Here is a 19,544-nt window from a genome sequence, read left to right on the forward strand (position 1 = left end):
AATTCAAAAGAGTATACCAATAGCCTGATGTTTGCTAAAAATAAATCAAAAACTGTAAAGAGAGAAAACAACGAAAGACAACTAAGGGACAAAATGCAACTTTGGATAGGCTCATAAAGACAAGGTAGGGTTAAACATGTTCTGACCTTGGGAAGTCTTGTAACAACAAAACATTAGGTCAAACTGTAAAATTCTTATTTCACTTTTTCAGCAAATTTGTTTGGAAAAAAAAAGTCAATACGTAAAAAACTTTAAAAACATTTCAACTCTACCCTTGCAATATTTCAAAACATAATTTGTAATTTATCTTCTTTTTTTAGTGTATGAATATCTTTGGAGTAGAGAGTATTCCCTAATATCTTTGCCGTATATATGCGAAATAAGCCAGACTGAAGCCTACAAAATAGTCAAAGAAGACAGAGATTTTGGTAAGCTAACTTGATATGATAAAAACATACTGAATGCTAATTTAGAGTATGCATCAACACATATGTAAAGAAAAACGACTTTCTTTCACTTGTCGACTTTTTGAAATAATAATAAATGGTACTTTAAGCCAAAACTATTGTTAGATATATCAGTTAATGATATAAAGTTTCAAAACTAAAACAAAAAGCCTTATTAGCAAATAAGTTCAAATACATGTCAGGTGAATTAAAATGTAAGTTGAATAACATGATAATTTATGTAAAACTATTTAACGAATTGTCAAATATCTTTAATATTTTTTGCAGATTTTGGGTCAAATTACTCGGATCCACTGTTTGCACCTAAAGGTCCAAAGTTTGTTCTCCATCAACAAAGTGTAATTGTTGTTCGAACTGATAGTACACTCAATGCTGCAATAGAATATATAGCCACTGGGTTACCTCAACCAAACTACAAAATCATTCAAACTGACGACGAGGGCAATGTTACAGACATGAGTACACTGGTTGATTCTCGATACACTATCACTAATGGGAAGTTGTCAATACAGAGCCCTAACGAAGCTTTAGATTCAGGGACTTATCACTGCACTGCACAGAATGAGTTTGGTCTTGTAGTCTCAAATCCAATGCAGCTCTCCTTCGGATGTAAGATTTATAAATAATGATTTATCTACGTACTAAATCTCTTGCATTGTTTTTACATGTTATTGTTTTAGCATATGTTGTATAATTTTCCTTTGTTTTTTAATAGTTTCTTCTTATTGTCTTTTTTTTTTTTGGGGGGGGGGTGGGGATCTTAGATGTTTCAGGGAATAATCAGTATGTTGCACTTACTAAAATGTACCTATTTTGATGAAAGCGGTACGAATGTGCTGCAATGTTACCAACCTGTAACTATGCATTTAATGAAATCATACGAACATAATCTCATAAGATGGGAAGTTAAAAATAACATCTAAACAATAAAAAAAAACAGTTCCTAAATTGAGCGCACAATACTTATATATAAAATGGTTTTTACTATTGGCGTTAAATATTTCTATTAATTTTATATAAACAAATGTGGGGTAAACGTTTACAACAACGAAACAAAAACTGATATATAATAAGATAAAATACCAATAGCACCGACAAAAAATATCAAACATAGACATTACATATTTCAAAATCTAACAGTTCTGGATAATATGTTTAAAAAATTAAAATAGTAATTAAATTACTATCTACTACTACTGAGATATATTGGCTTCTTTTTCCATCATACAGTTTTATCAGAGTTCAGTAATGTTGAACCATCACCAGTAGATGCTTATAATGATGACAGAGCAGCCATAGATTGTACTCCTCCCAACTATAGGCCAGGTTTGTTACTTTGTTTACATATAGTTTTATCCGAATTCAGTAGATGCCTATAATGACGACAGAGCTGCGACGGACTGTACACCCGTTAAATTTAGGCAAGGTTTGTTATTTTGTTTACCCACAGTTTTATCAGAGTTCTGTAATATTGAACCATCACCAGTATATGCCTATAATGATGACAGTGCAACGATAGACTGTATATATCCCAACTATTGGCCTGGTTTGTTACTTCGTTTGCACATAGGTTTGTAAGAGTTCAGTAACATGGAACCATCACCTGTAGATACCTATAATGATGACAAAGCAGTGGTAGACTGAATAGCTGCTATGCACAGACACTCGTCTCAGAAAAAATAAAGGTATATAGGAAAATTGAGACGAGTACCTGTGCTTCTATTTACGGTTCCTATTTGCGGCTCCTAACAATAGGTCAGGTTTGTTTCTTTGTTTACAGAGTTGATTGAATGATTAAGTTTTCATTAAAATAATCAAAATTGGGTAACTGAAAGGAAATATTTCCTTAAATAGAGAAAACGCACAAGCGACTTAAGTATATACAATATTTGAGAAGTGAATTAATAAATAACTGAAAAAGTTATCTTTTATCCTATACAAAAAAATCCGGCAATGCACTCTCGAATTGATTTTTAACTTTAAGACAAGACGTATAACATTGCGGTTTTTTTTAAGACGAAGTTTTCCTCAATTTTCGTTTGAACAACAGTATACTACTTTTGCCTTTATTCGTATACTTCTATCTATTGCTTATCATTCAACATAAGATGTATATGAGATTTTTCAAATTACAGCAAATTTCTCTCATGGGGGATATTTTAAAGCAGTAAATTGAGTAAATGATTACAATCAATTATATGTTTGATGTGGTTTTCACTCTTTTATATGGCTCGTGCAAATCATTTGCACCAGATATACTAAATATGAAAATTAATGGTAACATTTATATAACTTTCAAAAATAATCGAGTGAATTGAAATTATCTTTCAGTTCCCATCGCAAACCTTCTATGAAACATTCACGCATGAGTTGGAGCGGCGTGGTCATTTTATATGGTTATCCCACGTTGTTACAAGTTTCTTTTTTATTCTATTTTCCAGCCGTTAATTTCCAGTGGTACAAGGGAAATTACCATTTTATTCGACCAGATCTTCATGCGTACATGTTTATTTCAAGGAATGGTAAATTATATTTTTCTGTTGTGTCTACCAACGACGCCGGAGCTTACCGATGCATTGTTAAGCTGTCATCTAATAACGGGGCGGCTATTGGAACAAATCAGCCTCCAAGCAGAATAAGTCTGCCAATACAACTTCGGATTATTAATGCAGGTATAATATATAGGCACTTTAGGAATCACAACTAAAAATCATATTAATATTTTCCAATGCAACAATACGCATGTCTTTTTAGTTTTAAGAATCTTTTAGACCTAATTTACGATAATTACTTTTAACATTTCGTAATTTTGATTCATTCAATAGTTTTTTTAGCTACTCAGGTTTTATGGTCGATATTTCTAGTTTATCCTCTTAGAAACATTCTGGGCATTTATAAGTTGTTTATTCGTTGGAATGTCTTTTGGATTGTTTGTCTCGTTAGTTGGCTGACTCAGTCTATAGTATACCACACATCTCCGTATAAAAATAAGCCGGAGTCGTGGTATGAATAAATGTATAACAAAACATTTAACGAACTCTAAATATGACAGACAGCAACATACTACAACAACTAAATACCAGGCTCAGACTTGGAGGCAATCACCATAGGCATGTGGTGTAACAACAAAACATTAAAACACACGATAAAACTCAGTTGAAAGGGCTATTGGAAATAATCGCTCATCATTTATATGTGCATAAAATTGAGAATGGAAATGGGGAATGTGTCAAAGAGACAACAAACCGACCATAGAGCAGACAATAGCCAAAATCCTGTAATCCAGTGGTTGTAGTTTTTTGTTGACTGTCAATTTTATTTCGTTAAATGTTGTAGAAGTATTAATCAGACCGTTGAATTTTTCTTTTGTTTTGTTTCACATTGATCATCCAGTGGTCATTTACTTAAGAATTGAATCCTTCTTTTTGTAACATCATTGGGGTGTAAAAGCGTTGAACGAAGTACATTTTGTATGAAGCGCAGAATCGCTTCAGTCTGAAAATGGGCGCACGGTCAACGCTTTTACAACCGTATGAAGTTACAAAAAGAAGCATTCAATACTTATAATTACATTTTTTAGCTAGGATCATGAAAACACGAGTTTTATCAAGTTTTAATCTAATTTACCTGTGCACTTTATTGTGAGACCTCGTGTCATCATAAATGATAAATCTTATTATGTGATGAAGGTGGTTAAGAAATAAACGCGAGATTGCTAGTTAGCCAATCAGAAAAACGTATTATAGTGAAACATACATCTAATGTAATTATTAAACAGTAAGTTTTGTTTATCATTGTATAAAGCCTGTAATTTTTACATCGTTTTTTCACCATGTTACTGCATAGTGGTCTCATTATGATTATCAATTAAAAAAAATTACTTTACTTTTATGTTACTTTTAGCTGCATCTGTATGGGGACCAGAAATTGCCAATGATTTTCCTGCGGTGTTCCCAAATACCCCAAAGCGTGGTCAGAATGTTCATCTTGAGTGTTTAGCGTATGGATCGTACGTATAAACAGACATTGAATGACTATTCTAGTATACAATGAGATTTGTAAGAATTTGCTTTAATTACCAGAAAAAAAACCATTTTACATCTCTATGAATTCAAATTTTGATGTTAAAAAGTAAGTTACCATACATTTTTAAAGGACGAAAACAACGGTCACACATAGCTTTACATATAAAGTATAGATCTTTTTTTAAATCGAAGTAGTCTTAAACTGGGGTCACACATTCACGATTTTTACTGCCGTCCTTGACAGGACCATTCCCGATTAAAAGTTATTAAAAGTCTGATCAAGATCCTATGAATCGTGGATGGAAATTCAAACTTTAATTAAAATTTGTAAGAAAAAATTTAATCACGACAACAATCAGATATTGTTCAGGAAGCGTCGATATTCAACCGTTTCCAAGCGAATTTATCCGATAATCCCGTTCTTAATCCGATTCTAAACCGATTTGTATCTTTCGCCAGGTAAAATTCGACCGAGTCTGTCACGACTGCGTCCCGATTCTACCGAATGTAATCCGACAGAGATCAAATAGTGACAAGACAGTGAACCGACGCTGACGGAAGTTATCCGTTCGAAAACTTTCGGCATACTCGGGATGATCAGGTACTGTCGGAACGTAATCCTATCACGGTCCGCTCTATCGTATTGCAAACGGCTTTGTCTGGTCTCAATCGTATTGTATTCTGTAATTGTCGGAACTCTGACATGGGTATCATTGACGAATTTAGAATTAATAACGGGACTGTTTTGGAACGGTTTCGGCAAAAACGGTTCGCAATCGACAAGATCTGGATGCAATCTGGACTCAATCGGCAGAAAAACAGCAATGAAAAATTTCTCCAGATCATTCCCTTTCCACAGGACACCGTCGCGAATACACAGAACAGTGTTAGGAATTCGATCTGATACAGCAGAATCTGTCACAACATAGGCACGATTGTAATCTGACTAGACAAAATCGGCTGACTTACCCCGAATGTTACGGGACGCACCTAACTGTCGGGGTGCTTTGCTGAACTATTCGGACCCTTCCCGACCAGTAGGAATCTGTTACGAACTATAACGTCTGCGTTCAGACAATAATAGGACATTCCAGATAATTGAGGATACTAATCCGACTTTTTCACTTTTCGTGTCGTATCGCTGTCTGATCTCAAACGGGAGCAATAATCGGCAATGTGTGAACCCCGCATTAGAGACCATCAAATATCCCGAGACAAATAAGATAAGCAGCATTATCACCTACAAAAAATATCACCAAATATTACACAGATAACTGAGCAAGAACATGAAACTCGCTAAAAGGGAAATCACATGTTTTCAAAAAGAAAACAAGTTCGGTCCAGCCATATAAATCAGATAATAGCATGATAATGGCCAGTAAACTGTGGCATGTCAGTAATCATGCGTGATAAAGATATTCTGTAGAGTGTAACGTGCGAAAAATAAAAAGGAACACACGATAAGTATTTGTAGCTTATAGAATTTCGTAATGTTAATATCATTTGTACTTTTTTTTATTATTAAAATTTGATAATAATTATGTCCCTGCTACTGTAATCTGTTGGAATATCTTCAAACTTTCACTATGGCAGTATTTTTCTTCACGAGATAACCATAACATTTGTTTTTCTCTTTTCTCTCCCAAGAATGCCGCTATCCTACTTCTGGACACGCAATGGGTTACCCATGCCACCAGACGCTTACATGGAGGATCACAACAGGGTGTTAGTCATACCAATAGCTAAAGTAGAGGATAGTGGAAATTATACATGTCACGTGACACGGCAGAATGTACTTGGTGATTTTAAGCACTTTTATCTCTCTATCGAAGGTGAATACAAATTTAAATCTTTTAGTTTTATACTTTTTTTTATTTTTAGCAGAGAGTTAGTTTCTAAATTAAAGGCTTTATCGTTACCTATGAATATTTTTTATATTTGTTAGTTTGATGTCGCATATTCAGTGTCGTTTGCTATCTATCCAAAAGTCTATGTTTCACTTTATTCAACTAATTAAGTTCTTATATATCCTTGACTTTCAAATATTCAGATTTGAGCGTTGCGATGAAGGTAATTTTAAAATCCAGAAAACTGCATCTGACCCTTGATATTTATAAAATGGTGTTTCCATTGATTACCTCACTGGGTTTGGCTATCTGTTCCCGAAGGAATCGTCAGCTTAGTTCATGATTTATAACATAATTTCTCACACTGTCCGTTCGTTGGTAAATCTATAAATAATAACAAAAACATACGGTTTCAACTCCTTCAGACAAAATTAAACTAGAATGGATTTGGTTATTATATTTAGCCCCTTTTTTCGACATTCAGCTTTTCAGCTGTTACGGTTCTTATACATCCTTCACTTTCAAATATTTCACTTTGACTGTTCCTGTTGAGGATAAGAAAAGCGCTACAGGGATGCATGGAGGTTTTGAAGTTTTATTTGTTTTTTTCTAAAATTTGGTTACAATTTGGGGGTAATAGTTTTAGATTTACATAGTTATTTCCATCTTTAACTATTGTGTTTTTATTCAATTGTTATTTAATTATAATCATCGTGATACTATCCTCTATTTTACTTGTTATAAAGCGCAGATCTTTAAGGGTATTCAATGAGATTAAATGTGTTCCGATTATGTAGGACCATTACTAAAGCTTTAAGGGTTATTTTTACTTTCTGCAATTCTCGTTATGAAACTGTTAGTATTTTAGAAGGTACGACACCAGTCACCACTATTGTCACCTGTTCATCTTACCTGTATCTGAACGGATACACACGTGTATAGTACATAAATACAAGTAGCATTACTCAATGCTCTTCAACTTGTACTTGTTTGGCTTTATAACTTTTTTTTATCTGAACGTCACTGATGAGTCTTATGTAGACGAAACTCGCGTCTGGCGTATAAAATTATATCATGGTACCTTTGATAACTATAAGAATGAAACTGTAATACTTTGTAGCTGAACCTTTTTTCCTGTTTCCACTTAAAGACCAGCACATCGACCAAGGAAGCCAACTAACATGGCATTGTGCTGCACGTGGAATACCTGCTCCAACATACTTCTGGCTGAAAAATGGCGTCAGACTGTATACAATTGAAGGGGACATAACTATCAGTAATAATGTTCTTGTTGTTCACAATGCTGATCCTGTCCGTCATAATGGAATGTATCAATGTGGAGCAGAAAATAAACATGGAATAAGTCACACAGAAGGTCAATTACGGGTTCTAGGTAATAAAGACTTATACTATTGTAAGGGGGAGGTTGGTACCTATTAAAATATTTAAACCCGCTGCATTAGTTTGTTACTGTCCTAAGTCAGGAACCTGGTGTTCAGTGGTTTGTTAATGTGGTTCATAAGTGATTTTCGCTTCTGTATTTTTTTAATCGATTGGAACCTTGTTTTTCTCTGTTTTAATGGTTTTATACTTGTCATTTTTGGGGTCCTTTATAACTTGCTGTTTGGTGTGAGCCATGGCTCCGCGATGAGGACCTTTCTTTAACCTCTTATGGTTTACTTTTACATGTTTTACAAATTGTGACTTGTATGGCGAGCTGTCTCATGAGCACTCATACTACATGTTCTTATATCTATGTATATAGAATTTTACTTAAATTTTGAGATACGACTTTTTTCTTACCCTGAAAAGAATAAGATTAGGATGCAAATATGAAAAATATAATAACTAAAATTGAATAAAAACAAATACGGCAACGTTCTATTTAAAGTCAACTTCAAAGAATGTTTTTAATGCCTGCTTTGTTTATTTCTACATTTTTTATATTACTGTTGCTGTTAAAAAATTCTCTCTAAGCTTTATTGTTATTGACAAATTATGCTCTAGAAGTGTTCACCGGATTCATAGAATACCAATAATGCTTATCAATTCTATTATATGAAATTCCGTTGATGTGGTAGTTATTGGTGAATTGTTCATAAAATGTTTAAGTTTTTTCTGCCAACCAGTATACATGCACTACTTTTGGTTTTGATACTTCAAATTTGTGTGATTGATTCAGCTTTCCATTGAATTGTAACCAAGGTATCTGATTATTGTTTAAGTTATCTTTAATATATAATATACTGTATAATGATTTGGTCGTATATCGTTTGCTTTCGATTTCTAGCTATCAAGATTTTCAAATCATGCTAATGTTAAAGATTAAAAAATCATAATTGTCAAGACCTTATTCTGGACAGTTGATTGTAATTGTTTTCATCCTGTCCATGTTTTCCTTTTGGTTGTATTCTATACACTAAATCTGTAGAGATTTGATGTTAAGTTGAATTATACAGTAAATGACTAAAAATCCGACTTACTATCTAGTTATTCTTTTGGGTTCATTCATTATAACTATTTTTACTAACCGCAGGATTTAAACCCACATTCATAAAACGCCCAGTAGAAGAAGTGGTCTATGGCGCTCTTGGTGGCAATGCTTCGTTTGCATGTCAACCTGAGGCAGCTCCATTTCCTTCATTCAAGTGGTTGAAAAATGGAGCTGAAATCAATTTAGTTCCGGGAGACACATCCTCCAGAATAATGATGCTAACCAATGGGAACCTGTTGATAACTGAAGTAAACACTCTCGATGCAGGTTACTATACATGCGTTGTTGAAAATAGTTTTGGAATAGCCAACAACGCTGGACAATTGGTAATAACAAGTGAGTCCATTTCTTAAAATAATACCTTTGATTTTGGTATTTCATTTTTATTTACTTTACTAAAAAGGGACGGAATATCTAAGGATACATTAAAAACTCATATGATGAAGAAAAACTGAAAACTTAATTTTAAAAATATAATTTAGTACCCCAAACCGGACAGCGAAAACTAAAGACCCACCAAAACTAACCCACACCAAATTTAAGGGATGATCTCACGTGCTCCAGAAAGGAAAGTAGATCTTTCTTCAAATAAATATACGTGAGTTCTGAATATCTATTGGAATTTATACCTTGTAAATGCGTATTTATATATATAAGCACATTTGTGACTTATTATTAAACATATATGAATTTGTATATCCAACGACGAAGAATAAAATCTTATTACAAAATTGAGAATGGAAATGGGGAATGTGCCAAAGAGACAAAAATCCGACCATAGAGTAGACAACAGCAGAAGGTTACCAACAGGTCTTCAATGCAACGAGTAATTCCCGCACCCGGAGACGTCCTTCAGCTGGCCCCTAAACAAATATATACTAGTTCAGTGATAATGAACGCCATACTAAACTCCAAATTGTACACAAGAAACTAAAAGTTAAAATAATACATGAACTAACAAAGGCCAGACGCTCCTGACTTGGGACAGGCGCAAAAATGCGGCGGGGTTAAACATGTTTGTAACTTGTTTGCCATTTGTTAGATTTAAGGTTTGTACAATTACTGGTTTTGGGGAAAATTGTTGTCTTCAAAACTACCTAGGTTACTTCCGAGATCAATGTAAGTATGTAATATTGCTAATCACTTTTTTTTCTTTTTCTTATGCAGGCAGAACAGTGATTAGTGTAAGACCTCAACCCGTAACAGCTTCTCTAAATGAAACTGCGTTTATCAGGTGTCAGGCAACAGTTGATCCAAATATAGATCTGGTTTACAGTTGGAAATTTAATGGGCATCAAATTGATGTGGAAAACGACATTTATTTTACATTAGTATGTAGTACTATAGATACATTTAACATAAAATTCACCCAGACTAGCTATATAGTTAAACAATTATTTCATATTTTGTGTGTATGTACAAGCTTGGAGCACTTGCTTAAGTAATACTGAAGACTTTAACTGATAAGACAGATGAAGGGGTATATTAACATGATAATCATATATTACGACACAGATCTTTATTGATTTGAGAGAGAAAAAATGTAAGTACATAGGGATTCTATAATCCACAACAAAAATGAAAACAAGAATCGTATCTCCGAGGAAAATTCAAAACAGAAAGTCCCTAATCAAATGGAAAAATCAAATGATAAACATATCAAACGAATGGACAACAACTGTCACATTCCTGATTTGGTACAGGCATTTTCAAATGTAGAAAATGGTGGATTGAACCTGGTTTTATACATTACAACGGACAACATAAACCGCAAACACCCCCCCCCCCCCCCAAAAAAAAAAGGTATAAAAAAGGGGACACACACCAAATAACACACGGACCAGATGCACTCACTTTGTTTCTGTGAAAGTAAATTCGTGCGCACAAACATCCTCTTACCTTCCCAGATCATGTGTCGTAACACTTGCATAGAGCTGATACCAATATGATAATCACTTACTTACACAAGGAAATAAAAACTCATCAAACACATCTGATTAAGTAAGCGAGAGACGCGTTTTGTCTACATAAAACTCATTATTGATACTCGAATCAAAACATTTGAATGATAAAATACTCAGTGTTGCTCAGGTTATCGGGGGTTTTTACATCACAACTGATGCATGGTTAAATCAAATTCACAATTCAAGGGCGTTCTCACCGTGAAATTACTATTTAGTTCAGAGAAAATGAACATATCAGTGATTCTCTATGTCAACATAAAAGTGCTGACTACTGGATTGGTGAAACCCTCGGATGAAAACGTCAGCATTCATGCATCGACCCAGGGGTTGTAAAAATTAATCAAAGATGTGAAGCTTTTAATTTGGTTCAACAAATGAGCGTAACGTACTGCATGAGAGTCATTTGTGGTTCCCGATTCAATACAGTTGAATGGCAAACAAATCAGTAGAGCATTATAAACCAACATTTCGTAAAAAAGGTAGCATAATTCCGAAAGCGCGGTCAAAATATGCTCGCTATTACATGAAGCTAGCCAAAGAAGTTACAGCTGTTGAATACTACAGCTAATTGGGGAAATCGAAAAAGCACTCTAACCAGGTTTCATGAAATGTTATAGAATGGTATTGGATTCGTACTTTTGAGAGATCTGTAAAATTATATATTGAAAACCGTTCATTTAAGTTAGTATCATACTCTCGCAAAACTTTGGATACGACAAAAGGAATGCAACTGTCCATGAATGAAATATTTTATTCTCCTCGTTGTGATATGTTTAAATTTAAGACATACAGTCAGGCCTATCATTTTTCAATATAAAAATGGTTGTTTTATTCATCTGTTTGTTGAACTATCTAATAAAAATTGCCGGATTTTACAATTTAAAGATAGTGTGTTTTCCGTCTGAAATTCTTATTATTAGCTAATGTTTTTGTATGTGTGAGAGTTCGGAGTAGTTGTCACTTTGTCTCATTATCCTCTATGTCATACTAGCTTCATTGCACAAAAAACACAGTAATATTTATAAATTTAGATCACGAGGATTATTATGCATATTTTAAGTTAAATTTTAACAGGGCACATCATCTATGCTGTCAGGTTTGTTTATAAGAATGGCACAACATAAGCACGCTGGATACTATGAATGTGTAGCTAAAACTCCAATGGACACAGACATTGCAGGCACGACATTGACTGTCATTGGTGAGTTCTTTTGTGTATTTCCATTTAAATAGTGATAAATAAAAAAAATTACTTCATGTCTATATAGCGAATTGATAAATAATTTGCACCATCAAAATTACTAAAATTTGATATAAATAAAAAAGAACTGTTAACCAAATTTTTATCCATACTTCTTTAAACTGAATTAAGAGGGAAAAGCAACCGACTATAATAACTAATTATGCGAAAATCTTGTTCTACGCAGCTATATAAGAATGTGATTATGATAGCATTGATAAGAACAGCTGCTTATGTGATGTGACCTGAGATAGATAAGCTTTAGTATTTCAAAATTTTAAAAGTTTTGTAAACAGTTAATTTATGACCATATCAATGATAATTCGTTGATACCAGGATTAAATTTTATATTTACGTCAGACGCGCGTTTCGTCTACAGAATATTCATCAGTGACGCTCGAATCCAATAAAAGTTAAAAAGGCCAAATAAAGTATAAAGTTGAAGAGCATTGAGGACCAAAATTCCTAAAAGCTTTGCCGAAAACAGCTAATGTAATCTATTCCTTAGGCAGAAAAGCCTTAGCATTTAAAAAATTCAAATGTTTTCTAAACCGTTAATTTATAAATATGACCATATCAATGATACTTCATGTCAGCACAGAAGGGCTGACTACTGGGCTGGTGATACCCTCGGGGAATTAAAACTCCACCAGCAGTGGCATCGACCCAGTGGTTGTAAATAAACTCATCATAGATACCAGGATTAAATTTTGTATTTACGCCAGACGAAACGAACATTATTTGTATAGAAAGAACTGTGTGTTTATTTCGGTAAACAAGGGTAATTTTCCTGTAATTTTCACTTTGGTCTGGAGCATTTTTTTTATCCATTTTTTTCACAATTTCAGACAAAATACCAAAAAAATTTACTGTTATCATATTTAAGGTCCACCTGGAGAAATTGCATACGTGTATGTTGAAACTGGTACAATAACAGCAACTTCTGCACGCCTTGGTTGGGTTTTAGGATACCGATACCAGAATCCAGTAATGTACTATACCGTTGAGAATGCTAATGAACCTTATACAAACTGGACAGTTTTGATACCAAGTAAGCACTTCAAGGGTTATTGCAATTTCAGAATGTAAAAACTTCAAAATGAAGAATTTCAAAAATGTAATTGCAATAAATGAATATTATATCAGAATAGTAGTGTTAATGAATATGAAAATTATACTTTGTAAATGTCATGCGTCCGAACCGAAGCACTTTTCTGAATTTATATTCAATAATAAAAATAAAAAATAAATAGATTTTAAGATTGTTGTAATATTCTATATTCAAGCATTAATTCAATTATGAAATGTAAAAACAAAATAATCTCATCATTTAAATCATTTCAATGTAATGATAAAAATTGTGGTGTGTATTAAGGCAACAATAGTTTATCGATGTTTAAATTTCACAAATAGAATAAGTAGAGACAAAATAAGGAAACAAACAGTTAAACGTGTGAATTGGCTGAGCCCTTAAGGAAATGTGATCGTGATAAGGTTCTCTTGCTATGCATCACCAACCAAACGAATCACACCTACAGAAAATTTCAGACTCAGGAATAGAACATGATCGGAAAAATTGCAGATCAGACGACCGTACTAAAGATCCACAAAAATGTGTTGCCATAAAGGTTAGACACTGTCTCATCGTATCTGTCAAGGGTGGTAATTAAATTTATGTTATGTCATTTTAGTCGTTTTACTTTATTATAACTCTGTTAGTGCAGCTTTGGTGTAAGGAGAACACCCTGTAACAGTGTTAATATATAAATACACAACGCTAATCCTTCACATTTCAACCAAAAAACACCCATCTGAACGTAGACAATTCACATTTAGTGTCTTTATTAACATGTAAAGACACGCACCTCTATATTAAACTACAATTTTCTGTCATAGGATTAAAGCTCAAAACATATATGTACTTTAAGATCTACCGGAAGCTGATGTCATCATTCCAATAGAAGATAACAGCAAAAGAATTTACCAACTGTCTGGACTCAATCCCGGAGTTCCCTATAAATTTAGAGTTAGAGCAGCCAATGCTTTCGGTATCGGACCTATAGGTAGACCATCAAGTATGTGTAACTAACATATGGATTTTTTATATATTTTTGTGTGTGCAAGGTGTTTACAATATTGAGATGATACCAAGATACTAGAAGTATGAGCTTCATTGCACCCACCTTGTCCGTTCGTTCGTACAACACACATGTTCATCACATTATTTTTAGAAACTGCTTAACACTGAACTAGCATAAATTTTTGTTTAGGGGTCAGATGAAGTACGCCTCCGATCCGATTGTGGGGGATTCCCGCTGTATTCAAGACTTGGATTTGACTTATGTCGGCTCTTTGGTCGGGTTCTTGACTCTTGACATGTTCCCCATTTCCATTCTTAATTTTATTGAGGAATTGTTACGAGTGTTGATGGCAAGCAGTTTTACTATTTATTCCAAATTCTAGATATCTCGTATAATATATAATATATCTCTATATCTCCCAGTTGATACGATATTCCCGGATCTTGTATTACCTATTATGATTTCCTTGATAGAGGGTTGATGCTCACACGGAAGTTATTAAATCAGGAGTTTCAAATGGTGAAGTTGAAATCATCCCTTCGTAAATTTAACGGACGCCATCACGAGTTGGTTGACCGTTATGGAATAACCGTTTCAAGGATGATATCGGATATGTTCCTTATGCCGTAGCTACAATCCCCTTCCCTTTTCACGAATGTGACCTACCGAATTAGACTTTTTACCGGATTTGTAATACCATAAGCAACACCACGGGTGCTATATGTTGAGCAGGATCTGCTTACCCTTCCGGAGCACCTGATAAAACCCCCAGTTTTTGATGGGGTTCGTGTTGCTTAGTCTTTAGTTTTCTATGTTTCTTGGGTACTATTATTTGTCTGTCTTTTTCTTTTTTCGATCTATCATCGGAGTTTGGCTGTCCCATTGGTATCTTTCGCCCCTCCTTTATATAGTTTCTAATAAAATATACATAAGATATCTTATAAAATATAGTACCTTATAAACTTTATAAGATATTTGATAAATATTTTTTTATATGAGATATCTCATAAAGTTTATAAGATATTTTATAAAAAAAAATTGTATAATTAAGATATCTCATAAAGTTTATAAGATATTTTATAAAAAAAAATTGTATAATTAAGATATCTCATAAAGTTTATAAGATATTTGATTAAAAAACAATTGTATAAGATATCTCATAAAGTTTATAAGATATTTTATAAATATTTTTTGTATAAGATATCTCATAAAGTTTAGTACTATTATTTGTCTGTTTGACTTTTTCAACTATGGCGTTGTCGGTTTATTTTTGATCAAGAGATTGAATGTCCCTCTGGTATTTTTGGCCCCTCTTTTATATGATATTTATAAAGAAAAGTATATGAGACGTCTTATAAACTAAATAAGATATCTCATATAAAACATTTTATAAAGAAACGATATGATATATTTTGTAAGTATATGGTTTGTCGCATAACCTATATATCATATCTTATAAACTATATACGATATCTAATAAACTATATAAGATATCTAATAGACTAAATAAACGCTTTAATGTAAAAAAAAAAAATCATCAATAAATCTTAACCAAATATTCATAGAATCTTTATAAGAATCAGAGTTTCCGTTTAATATTATTATGTTCTTGCCAGTTTGATTGTTTTAATACAGATTTCCTATATGAAAACTAAAATTGAGAATGGAAATGAGGAATGTGCCAAAGAGACAACAACCCGACCATAGAAAAAAAAACAACAGCAGAAGGTCACCAACAAGTCTTCAATGTAGCGAGAAATTCCCGCACCATTGCTATTAAATGTCTGAGAATTTGATTTTTGTCGAGCCTGTGACTTTTGTCGCAGAAAGCTCGACATAGGGATAGTGATCCGACGGCGGCGTCTGCGTTATCTAACTTCTTAAAAGCTTTATATTTTAGGAGGTAGGAGACCTGGATGCTTCAAACTTTATATAAGATGCTCCGTGTTATGAAGTTTCCGTCTGTCCCAAGTGCATTGTCCTTGACCTCATTTTCAGGGTTAGTGACTTCTTGAATAAAAAGATATTTTGTAATGTCAATTTCACTCTTATTATTGGTAATAGGGTAACTATAATTGGTATGTGCGTGTCTTGAAAGGTCCTCATGTCCGTTTCACTTGACGTCAACCTCATTTCATGGATCAGTGAACAAGGTTAAGTTTTGTTGGTCAAGTCCATATGTGAGATACTATAAGCAATATGAATATGTCTAGTATGTTCGGTGTATGGAAGGACTATTAGGTGTACATGTCCAACTGGCATCTGACCTTGACCTTACGTTCTTGGTTCAATAGTTATAGTTACGTTTTTTGTTTTGGTCTGTTTTTGTTTTACCGGATGCAATAGGTCTACTATATTTGATGTATGGGATGAGTGTAAGGTGTTACACGTCTAGCTGGCAGGAGTCATCTAACCTTGACCTTATTGTCATGGTTCATGGTCAAAGTTAAGTTTTTGTGTTTTGGTGTTTTTTTCTAATACTATATGCAATAGGTAAACTATATTTGGTGGATGTAAATATTTTATGATGAACATGTCAGTCTCGCAGGTTTTATTTGATCTTGACCTCATTTTCACGGTTCATTGCTCTGGGTTAAGTTTTTGTGTTTTGGTCTGTTATTCTTAAACTATAAGCAAAAGGTAAACTATCTCTGTTGTATGGAAAAATTGTAAGCTGTACATGTCTGCCTGGCATGGTTCATCTGACCTTTTCATCATTTTCATGGTTCATTGGTCAATGTTTAGTTTTCTTCATTGAGTCTGTCTCTTAGAAACTAAAGGCAATAGATCAACTATATTTAGTGTTAGGTGTACAGGTATTTCTTCTTTGGTTTATATAACCTTGACCACCTTTTCTTGGATCATATTAAGTTTATGTGTCTGATAGTTGTAATAAAGTTTTATATTTAGGACTATCAACATAATGTCAATTATTAATAATGAAGGCGAGACATTTCAGCGTGTGCACTTTTGTTATCATTATTATGAATTTAGAGTTTAGAAGCGGTCATGCAATAATGACTTTTTTTTTAAATGAAATGGTGTAAAAATGTGATGGGTTATATTAATCTAGGAAAAGATTATCATACGTTCGTCAATGATTCCCCTCGCCAGTTATTATACACTAGATTTTTACTCATCTGTACCTGCATAAAATTAAAATACATGTACATTGTGTTTATGTTATTGTTAGTTATTTATCAAACTCTGATGGCACCGCCACCAAAAGCGCCTGACAATGTCGGAGGTGGTGGTGGAATGGTAGCTGACCTTAAGATAAGCTGGGATACACTTCCGCCTTTGCATCAGGGTGGACCAGGCATTGGTTATCATGTTTACTGGAGAATGAAAGGAGGAGACACATGGTCAAAGGTAAGTTTTGATAATGCAAAAAAGAAGATTGTTTCATACTACCAATCTCGAATAGAGACGAAAGACACCAAAGGGACTCATAAGTCGATAATAAATTGACAACGCCATGGCAAAAATGACAAAAAAGCAAACAACAGTATACAAAACATAGAAACTGAAGACTGAGATACACGTACTCCACCAGAAACCGGGGGTGATATCAGTTAATTAGGAAGGGTTGGCAGATCCTGATTTGTTAATGTTTATAATTGTTTTGTCCCAACAGAATGTGCTTAACTTAAAGTTAATGTCACCTCTGTTTGTTTATTAGCGAGTTTACGTATCCGGACTTTTAACAGACAATGATGAGAGTAATAATTATATTGTAATCGAGTTGAAGAAAGTCTAATTGCGTCGACAAAATAATCATTTTCTGCTTTATATTGATCGCCCTATTTCGAAGACCCATCCAATTGCAAATTTTATGTAAAATAATCCAGGACCATGAAAAAAACAGTAACAAAATCACGTTAAGATGCTTCATTTCACAATTGTATAGTCAGCTGTAAAATAACATCAGTATTCTTTATTTGGGTTAGGTAAAGTAAAAGAGTTCAGATATAAAAAAAAAAATGTTTCAAGCAGATAAAGTCATATTTTATAAAGAAACTGGGAGTGATTTTCAATGAGGCGCAGTCAATCTCAAAGATTTCAGTTCATTTACTTTTTTTCAGGGGCAGGTAAATGCGAATGAGGGAGTGTTCGTTACACAAATTGGAGTGAACAACTATTATCTACAGTTTGAAGTCAAGGTCCAACCGTTCAACAATCTAGGAGCAGGACCAAATTCAACTATATCTACTATTTACTCTGCAGAAGATTGTAAATATTTTACATTTTAAATTATGCCGTCCTCAATATGCATGCTTACTTCATACTCATGCTTTCAAATACTGACTTGAAGGCGAATGATTTGTCCAAGAAGTACTTTTAATTCGTATAAATTTTCCGAAGAATAGCATTCAATTTACAGTTTTATACGAAAACAATTGTACTTGTTTCACGCAACTAGTGATTTTACATGTTTTTTTTTTTATTTTTTTACATTATTTGTCTATATATTTATACTTATTTTCTTATTCATGCCCTCAAACGCAAAAAAAGTTTTTATGAACAAAAACTCAAACACATATCTATGTGAAACAGCTCGCCTAGACGAGTGCAGCAAAGTTTTATTATCAAATAATTCAACTGTCCTCAAATCACTTTGCCAGCACACTAATTAAGACCGCTGCAGCATACATGTCTTACAAACATATCTACAATGAGAAATAATGAAATAGAATCTTTCATATCATAAAACCATATTTTCATAATGTTCATTTTAACATCAGCAGAAAAAACATAATGCGTTTACAATATTATAAGCTTATGCAAAACATGTACACAGAGGGGAAAAGGGTGGGACTTCACTGCACTAAGACTGAGCTTCGAATGGTCAAGCTATGAAAATGTATTTTCAATGTTAACTTTTACCGAGAATGACCAGTCCGTGCTATCATACAAAGAACTTTAAACTCTTAACTTTGTTAGGGTGACTTATTGTTATGCTAAAATAATTTAAATATTATTGTAAACATAAACACATGTTCCCAATATAACAACAAACCCATGTGCTATCGATAGTTAAAAAATACATTTTTTTTAATAGTATACAAAAACGATAAAATTTCATAGCATTTAATTTCTAGTATCAAAATATAATAACATTCATTTTCGTGAAATATTTATTATCTGACACATTATTTTGAAAATTGTTAATTAAAACGTTTTAGATAACTGAAAACGTCACGTTTTTGGCAGGATTATTTTTTGTTTTTGTTATTTGTAATTTGCAAAAAAATACTCTTTAATTACCACCAATGAGACCATACAAACGCGCGTTCCTTCATCTTAAACGAAGTAAGACGACTTAATGCTACATTAAGTCAAATAATACAAGGTAAATATTGTAATACCATATAATTCCATTTGAATGTTTTTTGTACACTATGATTGTCAAAAATCAAAATTTA

General features: G+C 33.3%; 1 protein-coding gene across 1 annotated transcript in view; it reads left to right on the forward strand.

Moving 5' to 3' along the window:
• The window catches only part of LOC139512064 (contactin-like), a 35,458-nt gene that overhangs the window by 12,058 nt on the left and 3,856 nt on the right, over positions 1-19,544 (forward strand). Inside the window, exons 5-18 of the mRNA XM_071299383.1 lie at positions 321-428; positions 735-1,076; positions 1,698-1,793; positions 2,909-3,139; positions 4,371-4,476; positions 6,140-6,324; positions 7,460-7,732; positions 8,876-9,169; positions 10,001-10,164; positions 11,872-11,998; positions 12,924-13,088; positions 13,966-14,112; positions 17,312-17,490; positions 18,204-18,351. Coding sequence (XP_071155484.1) covers positions 321-428; positions 735-1,076; positions 1,698-1,793; positions 2,909-3,139; positions 4,371-4,476; positions 6,140-6,324; positions 7,460-7,732; positions 8,876-9,169; positions 10,001-10,164; positions 11,872-11,998; positions 12,924-13,088; positions 13,966-14,112; positions 17,312-17,490; positions 18,204-18,351 — 2,565 coding nt within the window. The remainder of the gene's footprint in view (positions 1-320; positions 429-734; positions 1,077-1,697; positions 1,794-2,908; positions 3,140-4,370; positions 4,477-6,139; positions 6,325-7,459; positions 7,733-8,875; positions 9,170-10,000; positions 10,165-11,871; positions 11,999-12,923; positions 13,089-13,965; positions 14,113-17,311; positions 17,491-18,203; positions 18,352-19,544) is intronic.

Source organism: Mytilus edulis, chromosome 2 (genome assembly GCF_963676685.1).
Source record: "Mytilus edulis chromosome 2, xbMytEdul2.2, whole genome shotgun sequence".
Taxonomy (NCBI): domain Eukaryota; kingdom Metazoa; phylum Mollusca; class Bivalvia; order Mytilida; family Mytilidae; genus Mytilus; species Mytilus edulis.